We start from the raw sequence: 14,528 nt of genomic DNA, 5'->3' as shown, positions 1-14,528 counted from the left end.
ATTCTCATATGTATCAACAATTACTTTGCTAAGAAAGACAGCAGTAACTTTTAGGTTAGGACTAATATGCGATGGGAACTGAATATGTACTTTTTAAGATAATAACAGACTATACTCTCACATGTATGAACAATTATTTTGCTAGCTGGTTGTTTCTTTTTCTTTTCATCTTTCTGTAAGTGCTTCATATACAATAAAAATAAATAAAATATATTTTAAAAAATTCTATACTACCCTCCCAATATGGCTTGGGGTGATGTACAAAATAAATGAAAATTAAAAATAATTAAAAACCAGCACAATACATCAACAGATTAAAAATATAAAACAAATAAATACATAAATATCAAATCAGCAGCATCGAGTAATAGAGGCCTCCAGAAATTTACTACCTGTAAATCTCCAGACCAGGTGTCATATAATAGGGTGTTTTGTAGAAACATGAGGAAACTGAACAGTTTAAGAGTTCCCAGAACAAAACATTGGCTCTTGATCCAGTCCAATCCAGTCCAACCTCCAACCTGGCCATTGGTTGACTTCACAGATGATCTCTAGAAACAGTTGGATTTAGGTGAGTCAATGCTGCTGATATTGTTAGTTCTGACAGCAGTGTTAGCCCAGCGCCTAGCCGATGTGGGTGTTCAAGGTGCTGCCCTCAAATGCCTGCAATCTTTCCTCCATGGTCAGGGACACAGGTTGACGCTAGGGGAGTGAACCTTCCAGCGACATTCTCTAATATGCAGGGTTTCACTGGGAGATATTCTCTCCCCAGTGTTAATTAAAATCTATATATGGCCCCTCATTCAACTGATCCAAAGTTTCAGCCTGGGGTATCATCAATATGCTGATGACACCCAGCTATACTTATTGATGGACAGCCATCTATCTATGCCCCCCCAGATTATTTGACTAGATACCTGAAAGTTGTGGCAGGTTGGCTCAAGCGGAATCAGCTGAAGTAAAATCCAGCTAAGATGGAGGTCCTCTGGCTGGGTTGACATGTCCCAGATGAGTTGCTGCAACTCCCAACTCTTGACAGAGTCAAACTAACAAGTTCATCCTTGGGTTAGTGAGTTGCATAGTCTGTTAAGATACCAAGCTCCCCTCAGTGTCCTAGGCAATGGACCCACAAAATCCACTGCTACTCGGTTAAGTGGGATGTCAATGATATGAAGGGGGGCTAGAGGAACTCGTAAAGGGACCCTCCAGGAAGTCCATTGGTATACCTCACAGGACCTGCAAAATTCTTGCACATCCCAGATGACAATGGGTCAGAAGAACTAGTGAAGGACTTGCCAAACAATATTATTGGACCCTGATGGCCAACCAAGGCATGGTCATGTGTACATTCCAGTAAATCCCTTCAATAGGTAACTAGCACCAGTAGCTGGCACTGTACCTTCCCTCCATCTAATTGTAGGCAATACCAGACCTCCCCTTCTTTTACTACTCATGGGAACCACTGAGTCCTTCTACCACCTTGCACCTCTCTTTCACGTACTACCATCACCTGGAGAAGGACATCCAGGGTCATAGCCTCCTCCTGCGCTGACAAGAACAAACAGTTATTAATATAGACTCCTTCTACACCAAGTTTCAGATACTCCTCCCTGGACTTCTCCTCAGCCAGAGGTCCATCCTATTCTTATGGTGGACCCCCAGTGCTGAAGCAGTTGTCCCTTGCAGAATATATAAGAAATCTTATTTGTGTCATCCTTGGGCTTAGCTTGATCAACAGGAGCCAGGGGTCCCAAACAAGTCTTATTTCTGGACTGGCCCCTCCACCCTCCAGCAAGGTTTGGGATTGTCCGTGAGGCCTCAAGCACCTCTCAGAAGTTCTGCAACATTGCCCCCTGGGCTTCTTACTGATACATCACCGTTCAAGATAGCTGTGTCTAGCACTCAGCCATTCACTGGCCGAACCAAGTATGATCCTTGGTCTCTGCGTTGACCCCTTCTTTACCAGGAGAAGCTTCAACTGTTTCTGCCACTTCAATAATCATGTAGGGATGACCAGTCTTGCTGGTCGCAATAGTGCCCAGGAGCTAGTATACTCAACAGGCACTGGCAAGTGTGGGTGGGGTTGATTCAGGGAAGGCAGAGGGTGGCTCACAAAGCTGCATTACAAACACAAGTCTTGGATTAGAATCCTTCCTGGCCTTTCTTTGAGCCTCTTTATATCCTTCCTTTATCTCAGCTAGCTCTGCCCTGCACTTTCATAGCTTCTTACTAATCCCATCTCCTTCCTCTGGCTCCTTCCTTTCTACAGGCACAACCACTGTCTGCCCCCTGTCCAGGATTGATTCTGTCTTTCTGGCCATCCCCAGGCCTCCTTGGCATTAGGTGATGGTGGGGCCTCCCCCCCCCAGCTCTAAGTTGATCTGGGTGGTTCTCCAGGTGTCCTACCCCTTGCTCTCTAGGCTGGTCTTGACCTTTGAACTTCTCTCATCCCCTAGGCCCTGCTGTGGCTGCTGCTAGGCTCCAGGCTGTTGGGCTGGGCACAGCTGCTGTCCCCTGGACCTCCTGTCTTTGGCACTCTCTTCTTGCCAGTACAGCTGCTGCCAGGCTCTGGGTCATCAGGTCCAGGCTGCTGTCAGCCTTCAGAGCTCTCTCTTTGCTACAGGCCCTGTTGAGTTTGCTGGCACACCTAGAACTGCTGAGGTTGATGCCCAACAGGTAAAAATGGGACTGCAGTCCCAGACAGCATCTTCATTTATAGTGTTTAGTGGAAGACTGCTTTCAGGTCTTTGCTTTCAGAAAGCATAGCAATCAACAGTTTACACACTGGTAGATCTGTAGGTAGGTAATCTAGGTTACTGCTTGAAATAGAAGCTGAGAGTACTTATCCAAGAGGAAGCAAGCACAACAGATTGCCACTTCACACAGACAGCTTGCAGGAGAAAGGGCAATATTCCCCACAATCTGTGCCCAGAATGCAGTGGGAAACATAATGAGATATTTGAGGTCTCTGCAAAAAATAGTTAGTAGAAGTGTGGTATCCCGGATTAGGGCTGCTCATGTTGAGGTGTGTGGGCTAGAACACAGCTTGAGATAAACAAAGGATTAATTGCATGCTATGCTATGGGCATAGTTGTGCATTATTAAAAGTTAGTTCCTTAGGCCACATCAGAGCTGTATTGATCAAATGTTCACCATCCATCAACTAGCAGAGGAAAGAATTAGGTGCAGAAAGAGAACTGGAATTGTCTTTATTGACTTCAGATCTTCTTTTGACTGTGTCCATTGGCCTTCTATATGCAAGGTACTAGAAACTGAAAATGTACCCCAGAAAATAATCACACTCCTCCAAACAGCGTAAGATGGTTCAACAAGCCAAGTGCAAATTTGAAATGACCTATCAGATGAGTTCATCATCCAGACTGGAGTGTGCCAAAGAGATGTGGCATCTCCCCTCATTTTTAACATCGTAGTTAATGCCATTATGAGAAAAGTATTCAAGAATAGATGTGGAGTTCAATATGCCCAAAGCAACTTTGTGACAGATCTAATGTTTGCAGGTGATAGTGCCATATTTCCCAATACAGATGCAGAGGCTGCTAACATCCTCTATGGCATTGCCTGCATTACCCAATCTAACAGCTTAAAAATAAATGTGGACAAAACCAAAGTCATAACCACAGATGGATCACTGACAAATGTATACCTCAGTGGAGCCCAAACTGTGCAAGTCAAAGTATTTAAATACTTAGGTTCACTGGTACAAGAAAAGAAAGTGTCATCTACCACTGAAGCCCACAATAGGATTGGCAAGCAACATCACCACCTGCCACACTCAAATGGAAGAAGACAAACATCTCTCTCAAGACCAAAGTTCATCTCTTCCAGACACTGATCCTGCCAATCCTCCTATAGGGATCAGAGACATAGACTTTACTAAAACCTGACATAAACAAACTCAAGACCTTCCAAATGTGATGCCTACAGCATATTCTGGGTGTCTCTCTGTGATCATAATCAAAATGAGACAATTCGGACAAAATGTGACAACCAGCTGCAAATTGAAGAACAAATCCAAAAGCGCAGACTGCAATGGTTTGGCCATGCCTGCAGAATGAATACTAGCAGGCTGCCTCATAAACTCCTCTGTCGAGAATGACCAACTGAATGGAAGAGCCAAAGAAAACATGGCTTAAACAAACTGAGGAAGACCTTAGAAACCAGCGATTGACTATCCACACGGCCAAAACTACTGCCACCAATAGTCAAGAGTGGAAATATTATAAACAAGGCAAAAAATCCATTGGCACCTACAGCAACATATTGGCTGAGAGGACAACCTGCTCCACCAATCGCCAGCTAAAGGATAAAAAAAAAGAAAAGAAAGATAAAAGGCTGGCTTGGTTTATTCTTTGAATCTCCCTTATAAAATATAGTAGGTCCACCTTGTAATAACAGCCCAGAAAAGCAAGCTTGAAGAAATATGCCTTTTGGATATCAGATTTTTTTCCTGTTGGTATGTATAAACTGGAAACAGGTGGTGCAGCAGTACCATATCCCAGATTATGTCCACTATTATGGCTCCACTTCTGTTGCTCTAGGAAATTAGTATGTTAAAAAGGAATTATAGAACTAACTTATCTTCAAGGGTGGTAAGGATGTGGTAAGGACACACAAACTTTCTTGTGATTGAAAGTTTTCTATAAGCTGGATATGACTGTCACTTTCCTCCAAAAGCCTCAAAGACACTACTGGGGAAACAGAGAACCTGGGGGTGGGGAGGTTGATAAAAATTGCTGCCCCTCCTGAAAAGTAGAACAAGATTAACAAGATGCAGCTCATCGTCTATAATTTCACAAACACTGAAGGGGGTTGGATATCCTCAATATATGCTTTAGGCATGGCAACATGCCCCTCATCTCTTATTCCTCTGTTGAACTCTTATGCTTACAAATCTGATGATGAAGAAGAGTTGGTTCTTATATGCTGCTTTTCTCTACTAGAAGGAGTCTCAAACCGGTTTACAATTGCCTTCATTTTCCTCTCCCCACAGCACACACCCTGTGAGGTAGGTGAGGTTGAGAGAGCCCTGATATTACTGCTCAGTCAGAACAATTTTATCAATGCTGTGGTGAGCCCAAGGTCACTCAGCTGGTTGAATGTCAGGGAACATGGAATCTAACCTGGCTTGCCAGATTAGAAATCTGCACCTCTAACCACTACGCCAACCTAGCTCTCCTAACCACTGTACCAAGCTCGCTCTGATGCATAAAGAGTAACAGAAAGTGAGAGGCAGTCAAGGTGCATACCATAGATACAAAGGGGCATGGACAGAAATGCTTATTTTAGACAGGTCCAAGTAGTAGGAAAGATTTATGCAATCTTAAGCATGTATAGCTACTGAAAAACCAGTCCCACTGTTCAATAAATTTATTCCCTAGTAAGGGAATTTAGGATTACGGCCTTGCTACTTCTTACAGTCTTGCTTTTAAAACTTCCATGCGATGCATATTTGGTCTTTACCATGTTCAGTACAAGATGTGGCTTGATAAACTAATTCTGAGTAATTTATTATGTTTGCTGAATTGTCAGTTAGACATTTCCCCTTTGCAACATCAGCAAACAATCTGCTTCGGGAACCCAGCCAAGTATTACTGTAGGAAAGCTCAAAATGTAAACATCATATATGATTTGACAAGCATTGCACTATATCCTGATGATAAATCTTACATGTATACAGAACCCCTTTGGTGACAAGGCTGCCATTTACAAGGTCTGGAGTGATTATACACAACACATTTCCTCCATTTCCACTCTGAAGTCCCTCAGGTTTTTGTTGTTTGTTTCTGCATATGACCCGACTTTCCGAGTGGATGTCCCTTATTCCCCTTCCCCCATTCTGCATTGTACTTATCCCCTTCAGGGGATTGCATTTTCCCTACATTATTTGAAAGCTGTTTTACAACATTGTAACATGAAAGACTGCATAGGTCCTGGGTGCCTCAGCTGTGCTGCTGACTGGGTGGTGGCTCGGGCCAAAAAGCACCTACTGGGAAGACCCAAGAGGTGGCCCAAGGACACCCTGTTCACCCACCTCCTGAAATGCGATGCTGCCTCGAGAAGTCAAGGCCATGAGAAGCCAAGCCTCTCCAGCCCACCGCCAAAGCTTATGAGCATAATGTTTCTGCCCCTTGCTGTCCTGAGGCACTGCTGAGCCCTCCAGGCAGTGAAGGGCAGGCTCACTGTGCACACAAACCTTGGCAGTAGGCTGGAGAGACTTGGCTTCTCATGGCCTTGACTTCATGAGATGGCATCAAGTTCCAGGAAGTGGGAGCTCTGGGTGCCCTTGGCCCACCTGTCAGGGCTGCCTCAAGGGTGCCTTCTGGCCCTGGTCACCAGCCAGCCAGCAGCACAGCTGAGGCATCCAGGACCTGCATATGCTGGGAGAAGGGTGGCCAGTCAGTTGGTCCTGACACCACCTGCTCTCCCTCTACCAGCCCTGCCATGACTCTTCTCCCATGCCACGGCACTTCTCACCAATCAGAGGCTAGAGGCAGCGGTGCAGGCAAGTGGTATCCACTTTCACCTCAGACCGCTCACTGTTCACAACTTGGCTTCTCGGGAGCATGCTATTATTGCCCCCAGCAGCAGCTGGCACTCGGACGGTCCCCGCTTATATATATATAATTAGGGGGGGGGGATTTGGGGGCGAGGATGTCTGGAGAACATAATATGTAAAGAGAAGTGTGTCTGGCCTCGACCAGGGCCTTTTCAGTCCCGGCCCCAACCTGGTGGAATGAGCTCCTGGAGGAGCTGCGGGCCTTGCGGGAGCTTTCAGTGTTCCACAGGGCCTGCAAAACGGAGCTCTTCCACCAGGTTGTGGGGTGAGGCTGGGCCGCATGGAAGATCTGGCCCCACTTACAGCGGCAGTAGTGAAGTACATCTGGCACCCTCTATCCTCCCTCCCCCTTGATAGTGGATTACTGAGGGGTAGAGTAGATATGAACTGAGCTTTTTACCATATCTTGTTCTATTGTTTGGGGATTTATGTATGACTAGTAAAAAAGCCCATTGTATAAAGAATACAATGGGCTCTAGCAGGCAGGGGCGAGAGCGAGGGACGGAAGGCTACCTGAAAGAGGGCGGTGGCTCCTCGGTGGCTCCTCGGCTGTGGGTTGGGCGGGTTGAGCTCCTCGGCGCGCACCTCCGCAGCTCCTGCCAGCTGCTCCTCGCCGGCTCCTGAAGTGGCTCCTCGGCGTGCTGCGGCTCTTCGGCGGCCCGTGGCGCTGGTGGGCGAGTTGCTGCTGCTGCTGCGGCTTGGCGGCGCGGTGCAGCATGGCCCCAGTGGCGATCGCGGCCCAGGCTCCGCCGTTCGCTGGGTGGGTGCCGCCTGGGATCGAGGCGCCGCTTCCTCCGTTGATGGCGGCTCTTCCGGCGCCAACAGTCATGGCGCCATCGTCGATAGTATCAGCGTCGTCGCTGCCGCTGCCGCCGCCGCCTGCATCTCATGTGGGACCTTGGGAGTTGCCGGCGGTCCTGCAGCGGCGGCGGCCTGACACGGTGAGAGGCGCAAAGCGTCAGGCCGCGTCAGGCCGGGAGCACCGTGTCAGGCCGCGTCAGGCCGGGAGCAAGAGCGGCTCGCAGTTGCTGGGAATCAGAGGGACCAATCGGCAGGCGCGAAGCGCCTGCCGATTGGTCCCTCCGATTTTCTGTCATGAGGAAGGGTCCAATCCGGACCCTTCCTCATCCCGGACACATCCCGCCCCAGGAGGGCTTACAGTTTTATTTAGTCCGTGGCGCCCGCGGCGCCACGGGCGGTGTACAGATATGTTTTAAATGTTTTATTGTATTGTTTTACTGGGGGTTTTATGTTTGTAACTTGCCTCAGGGAGAGGCGAGGAATAAATCAAAGAAATAAATATAAATAAATAAATAAACTCTCATTCAAAAATGTCACCCCCAGATGTTGATAGTCAAAAGCTACAGTTAAAATGATCTAAATGTTCACATGACAGAGTAAATTACATACATTTCATCTAGCCTACTGGTGTGGTGGTGAACTTGCTCCTCTACGAAGCTCCTTTGTATGTGGATTTTTCAGGCAAGATCCAATCTTCTTATTAGAGCTTTTCCATTCCAGTCTCCCTCCCTGTATCAGGTCTCACTGCTTTACTTTTCCCTTTAATATTGTTACTATGGTGACCTCAACAAAGACCATACTAGGCCTCCAGGACAAGGAGATACAACTAATAGGACTGGGCTCACCGAACTTATCTGCCCCCCCCTACGCCGCCTTCCCCTTTGGAAAGTAACATCAGTAGAAGACAGAAAAACAGGACTCTCGTGGTCCTTATCAGGGCAGAAAGGCAAAGTATAAATTTTGAAGAATTAAAAAAATAAATGTGTTATAGAACTGGGTGCAGGACAAGTTTACAAGGGAAGAAAGAATAAATGTCAGGAACTATTTCTTACACACACACACATAGCAACAAATTAGAGTTTTCCTTTCTTCTTAACATGTCCAGTCTTTAGAGCCTATTGATTTTGCTCTCATAACAATCCTATGCCTATTTTTCTCTCTTAACATGTTGTGAGTAAAGGGAAAAAATGGTGGTTTGTCCCCGGGGGAGGGGAGGGTTGCTAGAAATTTTAACCCAGAACCTCATATGAAAGCTTGTGAATGGACCATCTTAGCAATACAACCACAAAGAGCAGTGAGGTGATAATGTCACCTATTATTACCTCAGACCCAGTGGTTCTCAGAGAGCTACTTCCCTCAGTCAGTTGCCAGTCATGTGGAAAAATTAAGCGATGCATTTGCATCTGTGAACCAATGACTTTGAACCCCCCATAGAGTGTGTCCTAGTTCTTCCTCTTTTTCCCCCATCTCACTTAGGTTTGTTTGTGGTTTGCCCTAGGTCTGCAACAGTAGGCCTCCTACAACCTGACAGATACAGTCCTGGCAAAAATGGTTTATGGTCTTTTTGTTTTCTTGAGGGGAGGGGCTAGAAGTTTTTTCCTGTGAGAAGGTGGCTGTTTAAATACTCTGTGATAACCTTAGGACAGTTAACAAACTTTCAGAAAGTGGGTTTAGTGTCTGGGCCTCAATGTGTTCCTTTAATGAGCTGGGACAAGAGTGAAATTCTGTAAATGCAGCTTGGCTAGTCCTAATGCTTCAAGGATTAGAAAAAAATAGTACCTGCAGAATTTTGTACAGTTCATCAAATTACAAACCCATGTCTTCTGCTTTCTGTCTATCAGACCTTTATGAACAAGATGAAGAGAGAAGAACAAATGTATTATTTATGTCTTTACATACTTCTGATACCTTCTAAAATCTATTTTTAAGCCTGTCATATTGTATTTAACACAATTTTTAACACTGGTGTTTAGATTTTCCTGATTCAGACCTGAGAGAGCTCCAGTACTTCTAAGGGTTTGCATGGGCCTCTGAATGGTGAGTTTATAGTTACATCTTTTTAGTGGGGTACAGAATTGCTTCCACACAAGGACAATTCACCATTGATCTTAAAGGTGGCACTGGATTCACCTTTGTTTAATTCCACATTGTGTAATCATTGCTACTACAAATGAAGTATTCATCATGGCCATAGAGCCTTCACTCAAGGATATTATCTTTCCTTTACCTTTATCCCCCTCACCCCGTTATCAGTGAGCTTTTTGCTAGCTTTTTTAAAAAAACAGTAGTAGGTATATTGCTATGAAGCTGTAGCTACCAGTTTAAAAAAGAAACACCTGCAAGATGCTCAGCACTAGTATGTGAGAGAATGAGGTTTAGTGGTTAGTGTGGGTTCACGTTCCCATTTCATCATGGAAGCTCACTGAGCCTCACTGAGCAGCCTTAGGCCAGTCATTCTCAGTTTAATTTACAGGGTGGTTGTTATAATGGTACAATGGAGAAGGGGAGAACAATATTATAAGCCACCTTGGGGCCCCACTGGGGGAAAAGACCTAAATAAATAAGTGGCATTAAGGCAGATGGAGGGGAAATTGCATTAAACGGAGGTTCTGTGGCCAAACTTGTTTTGGGTACAACCATTAAGGAAAAATCATGCCAAAATAGATTTAAGAAACCAAACAGCAGAGCTAGGAAAAATCCAGAAGGTGAATATTAGCATGTCAATATTATACAGAAACAAAAGAGGGGAAAAGAACTGCTAGGGTGATGGTGGAAGATGTGAAGCAAAATCTCTGTGCTGAAACAATCATACAAATACTCAATGTGAATTCAGCACAGGAGCAAGAACTCTTTCCTGCTTGCAAGAGAAATTGTCTCTACAGAGTGCTGATTGGTTAGTCCATTATGATGCAGCCATTGCCCTCCCCTTGCCTTATCCAATTGTAAAGGCTGGTTGTAGCCTGTGGCAATAACTCACTCCCCCAGTTTGGGGGGGGGGGGAAGGAAAAGGCATGAACAAATGGATAAATATAGTAATTGCTTGAAAATGAATTGAAGGCCTGCCTGGAGCATGGAAAGGCTGGGTGAAATTTTCAAGCAGAGAACCTGTGGCAGTTGAGAAGCAAAGGCAGGAAATAGATAGTTTAATCTACAGCAGAAAAAAACCCAGCCCGGTGAGAGGCATCTCTTTTGCCAACCCAAGGCTGCATTTGAGGATGATGACAAACCAGTGTTTGCCTGTGATGACATGACGTTTCTCATGATCACTATAGTTAAATCTAGGGTTATCAAACTCCAGCTAGGGTCTTGAGTTCTCCTAGAATTACAACTGAACTACAAGATTACAGAGAGAGTTGCCAGCTCTGGGTTGGGAAATACCTGGAGACCAGGAGTGGGTGGGGAGGGAACTCAAAGGATCGGAATGCTAAGGAGTTCACCCTCCAAAGCAGTCATTTTCTCCAGGGAAACTGATCTCTGTTGCCTGAGGTGTAAAACTGGGGGATCCCTGGGGAGTGGCATCCCTAATTACAGATATCAGTTTTCTTGGAGAGAATGGCTGCCTTGGATAATATATGACAGATTCTAGGAGACATCACTCCCCATTTCCATAGGCACTGCCTCAAAATCTCCAGGAATGTTCCAAGTCAAAGTAGGCAACCATAATCTTATTTCAGTTTAGAATTCCAGTTTGCAAGGTGGAAACTAATTTGCCCAGACAGCTTAATTCAGACTCACAGCAAATCAGAATTTGATTAAAGGCTCGAGCTTTCAGTTCCTGGTCTATGCATGATGGGTAGAAGGACAGAGAGACAGGATGGATCATGGATGCAACCAAACAAACTGCATTGATAACCTGCTGTCAGACAAGAGATGCATTAGAAATGGAAACTTCAACAGTTGAAACTTTTCCCATTGTAATGCCACAAAGGTGAACTTTCCATTGTATGCATGCAATTATTAAAGCTATATACAGGATTTGTTATAGGACAGAGAGAGGCTATAACCTAAATATCAAATTAGAATATTGTTAATTTATACCATCCTCCATTTTTTAATGGACTGCATTTTACTATGTTTTGTGGTAGGTCTCTATTAAAAGTTACATGCCACAATATCAATAGCAATAGCAATAGCAATATCTATCTATATGAATCTTGACTGCTGCTTTCAGTCCTCTTGCTTCAATTAGCAAGCTTTCCTACACTCTGACATAACACCTTTATTCTCACCAGATTGTATTAATTTTCCCCCTTTTAATTTTAGATTGCAGTGCAGAAATTATTGTTTGGAGATGATAAAAGAATTAAGAAAGAGCAGGTAAGTGAAGAATAGAATGAAGACAATGGAAAATGTGTGTGATGCTAGCCACCCACATGGGGCTCATGGGAATTAGTCCATGGACATCTGGAGGGCCACAGTTTGACTACCCCTGATCTAAAGTCTAGATAATACTATTGTAATTAAGTGAAATTGACTTAACGATCCTGTACATGTAAAGACCAGACATAGGTTCCACACGTTGTGGAAGTTATAGTAATATATATTCTCTGCCTTGGAAAGAAATAATTTGGAATGCTATGTATATTTCAGACACGGCCAGTACAATTTGCAATCTATTTCCGAGTTAAGCAAATGTACACTGGAGAACAAAAGCCACTTAACACGTATTCTGAGATATGAAATGTTCCACTAGGATTGCCGTGTAAGGCAGCTGCAACAAAAACAGGAATCTGTCAATCTTTAAAATATTACAAAATTCCCTTTAGTGTCTACTTGTATAAGTGTACACTCCTAAAACTATAAGGCATAGTAATAACAGATACCAACATCATGCTGGCTAGGAACACAGACCAGTTCAGGCTTCCTGCCTCAAGTCAAGTGCTCGGTTGGCGGTAAAGTCAGATTTGTAATGTGGAATACAACATGGCCAATGACCCTAAAAGTAGTGGCAATTAGAATTGTCTGCGCAGCATGAAAGGAGATGTCCCTTTAGCGCGTAGAAAGGCTTTTCATGGCATGAAGCTAAATAACACCACATGATAACTACTTGCAAATCAGAACTGATATTAAAGTATATGTGACAACCCTGGTGGTGATAGAGATTAGGACTAGAAAAATAACAGAGAGTTGTGATGACTGTAAAAGTTCTATATGATGTTTGTTTGTTTGTTTTTGCCCATGAAACAACAACAAGCAGCCAGTTTCTGGCGAAGGAAGATTTTCCAGCCACAGGAAGTGTTCGTTTGAGCCACAGAATTGTGAGAAATGCTGCAATGAATGACGCCATCAATGAGGAATTTCCTATAATCACCAAGATCAGCTTGATGAGGGCTCCTGAGGATTTCAGCAGAAATGACAGCGCTTCCAGCGCTTCCCATACGATTATTGAACCAACAAAACAAGAGCTTGAGTGAGTATTCTTCACAGCCTTTTAGAACTGTTACGTTTTCATGTACTAGTGTTACCTCAAAATGTTCTGCAGCAATGTCAGGTCAGATAAGTCTACTTTTCACTATTCTTTATGGAATTATCTTCAATAGAACTGGAAGACATTTGGACAGATCTGGAGCGAGGTGATGTACAGAAGGGGCAGTTCTTGTATCCCTGTGATGGCAGAAGCTGCAGCTGCAGCTATTTTACAGGAATAAAATAGGCCTTTTACAGGAATAAAAACCCTCTCAGAGGTGGAATATAGCCAGGTTTGAGAGCTGGTGTTGTACAGAGTCAAGCTGGGACCTTAGGGAGTTGGGTTAAAATCTCCACTCTGCAAAGTAATACTTTTGCCTGACCTACCTCACAGGATTATCATACACTTAAAATGGAGAGAGAACCTCAGAGAAAGCAAGGGACGGATGTAAAGGGATACAATTCAATGTGCTACACTCTGATGCCAGGATAGCACTATCATGTTCACCTATACATATCTGTTAAAACTTTCTCTGGCACTCTTCTGATGCTTTCATGGCAACAAAGAATGTCGCCCCAAAAGATCACTCTGGAAAAGACAGCTGTAGGAATCTATGGAATGGCTCAGGAAAAAAACAGGGACACCAAATTCACCGGAAAACGTAACCTGGGCAGATACTGGAACCAAGGCAAGCATCCCCCCCCCCCTATGTTTACAGCCTCCCAACCCAAGTCTCCAAAGGCAGATCTGGAACTAGAGAAAGGGAGACATAAGACTTCCAACAAGAGCTTCCCAACTAACCACACAATAGCTTGGTGGACAGTTACCCCCACCAGACAAGCAGGGGAAACATGCCCACAATTCTCACAGCCTACCCCAGGGCTGAAATACTGGGGTGGATTCTTCTACTCTGCAGATGAAAGGAAGCACCTGTTGAGCTGGCTGGGCCTTGCAGATTTGGAACTAGAGAAAGGCAGATATGAAAAGACTTCCAACAGGGGCTACCCAAAGTAACCTCACAACAGCTTGGTGGGCACTCCAGCCCCACTAGAGAAGCAAGGCAAGTATGCCTAAAACTCTTTTAGCCCCACCCCCCAGGCCAAAACACATAACTCTAGAGCAGCAGTCTGCAACCTTTTGGCTGCTGCGGACCGCTGCTCCGGAGTGGGGGGAGAGGGCGGCCCGGGGGGCCACGCACACGCGGCAGCCCCAGCGCAAACGCACGTGCGCGGCAGTCCGCGCATGCGCGTTTGCGCCGCCACCGTGCCAGCGGCCGCGGCTCCCCCTCCCGGCCCCTCCGGGCCGCCAGCAAATCGGCCACCAAAGCGGCCGATTAGCTTGCGGCTCGGCAAGCTTCTCTCCCCCCCCCTCCCGAAACAAGAAGCTTGCCGGGCCGTGACCTAATCGGCCGTTTTGGCGGCCGATTTGCTCGCGGCCTGGCGAGCTTCTCGCTTTGGGGGGGGAGGGAAGAAGGAGACGCGGCCCGGCCCCAAGGCCTACCGGGCCGCGGGCCGCGGGTTGGGGGCCACTGAGCACACCTGTGAACCATGATGACTTAATCTACTGGGGAGAGGAATGGAAACAAATTTTGAGCTGGCCAGGCTACTCTGAAGTCTCCAAAGACAGGTTCAGAATGACAGAAAGGCAGACGTCCCCCGAGTTCCAACATAATCTCTGCAAAGTAACCCCAGGCCAGCTTAGCAGGCATCCTTGGCAAACACTGAAACCCAGACTCCCTCAGGT

The 14,528-nt window shown here is 45.5% G+C and overlaps 2 protein-coding genes across 12 annotated transcripts in view; one reads left to right on the top strand and one right to left on the bottom strand.

The window, feature by feature from the left end:
* The window catches only part of RASSF7 (Ras association domain family member 7), a 114,652-nt gene extending 107,543 nt beyond the window's left edge, over window positions 1–7,109 (bottom strand). Inside the window, exon 1 of the mRNA XM_077321366.1 lies at window positions 7,091–7,109. The gene's annotated coding sequence lies outside the window, so the exon portion shown is untranslated. The remainder of the gene's footprint in view (window positions 1–7,090) is intronic.
* A 1,201-nt stretch (window positions 7,110–8,310) lies between these two features.
* Window positions 8,311–14,528, top strand: part of LMNTD2 (lamin tail domain containing 2) — a 65,404-nt gene continuing 59,186 nt past the window's right edge. Inside the window, exons 1-4 of one of the 11 annotated variants that reach the window (XM_077321341.1) lie at window positions 8,311–8,329; window positions 9,352–9,415; window positions 11,642–11,695; window positions 12,573–12,788. In XM_077321341.1, the coding sequence (XP_077177456.1) occupies window positions 11,670–11,695; window positions 12,573–12,788 (242 nt within the window). In that variant the 5' untranslated portion in view covers window positions 8,311–8,329; window positions 9,352–9,415; window positions 11,642–11,669. Of the gene's footprint in view, window positions 8,330–8,731; window positions 8,930–9,237; window positions 9,255–9,351; window positions 9,416–10,346; window positions 10,552–11,242; window positions 11,307–11,641; window positions 11,696–12,572; window positions 12,789–14,528 lie in introns of those variants that run through there. The other 10 variants (XM_077321342.1, XM_077321336.1, XM_077321337.1 and 7 more) reach the window with 10 other exon arrangements.

This window comes from Paroedura picta, chromosome 2 (assembly GCF_049243985.1).
Source record: "Paroedura picta isolate Pp20150507F chromosome 2, Ppicta_v3.0, whole genome shotgun sequence".
NCBI lineage: Eukaryota > Metazoa > Chordata > Lepidosauria > Squamata > Gekkonidae > Paroedura > Paroedura picta.
This window is presented reverse-complemented; position numbering and strand designations above follow the sequence as displayed.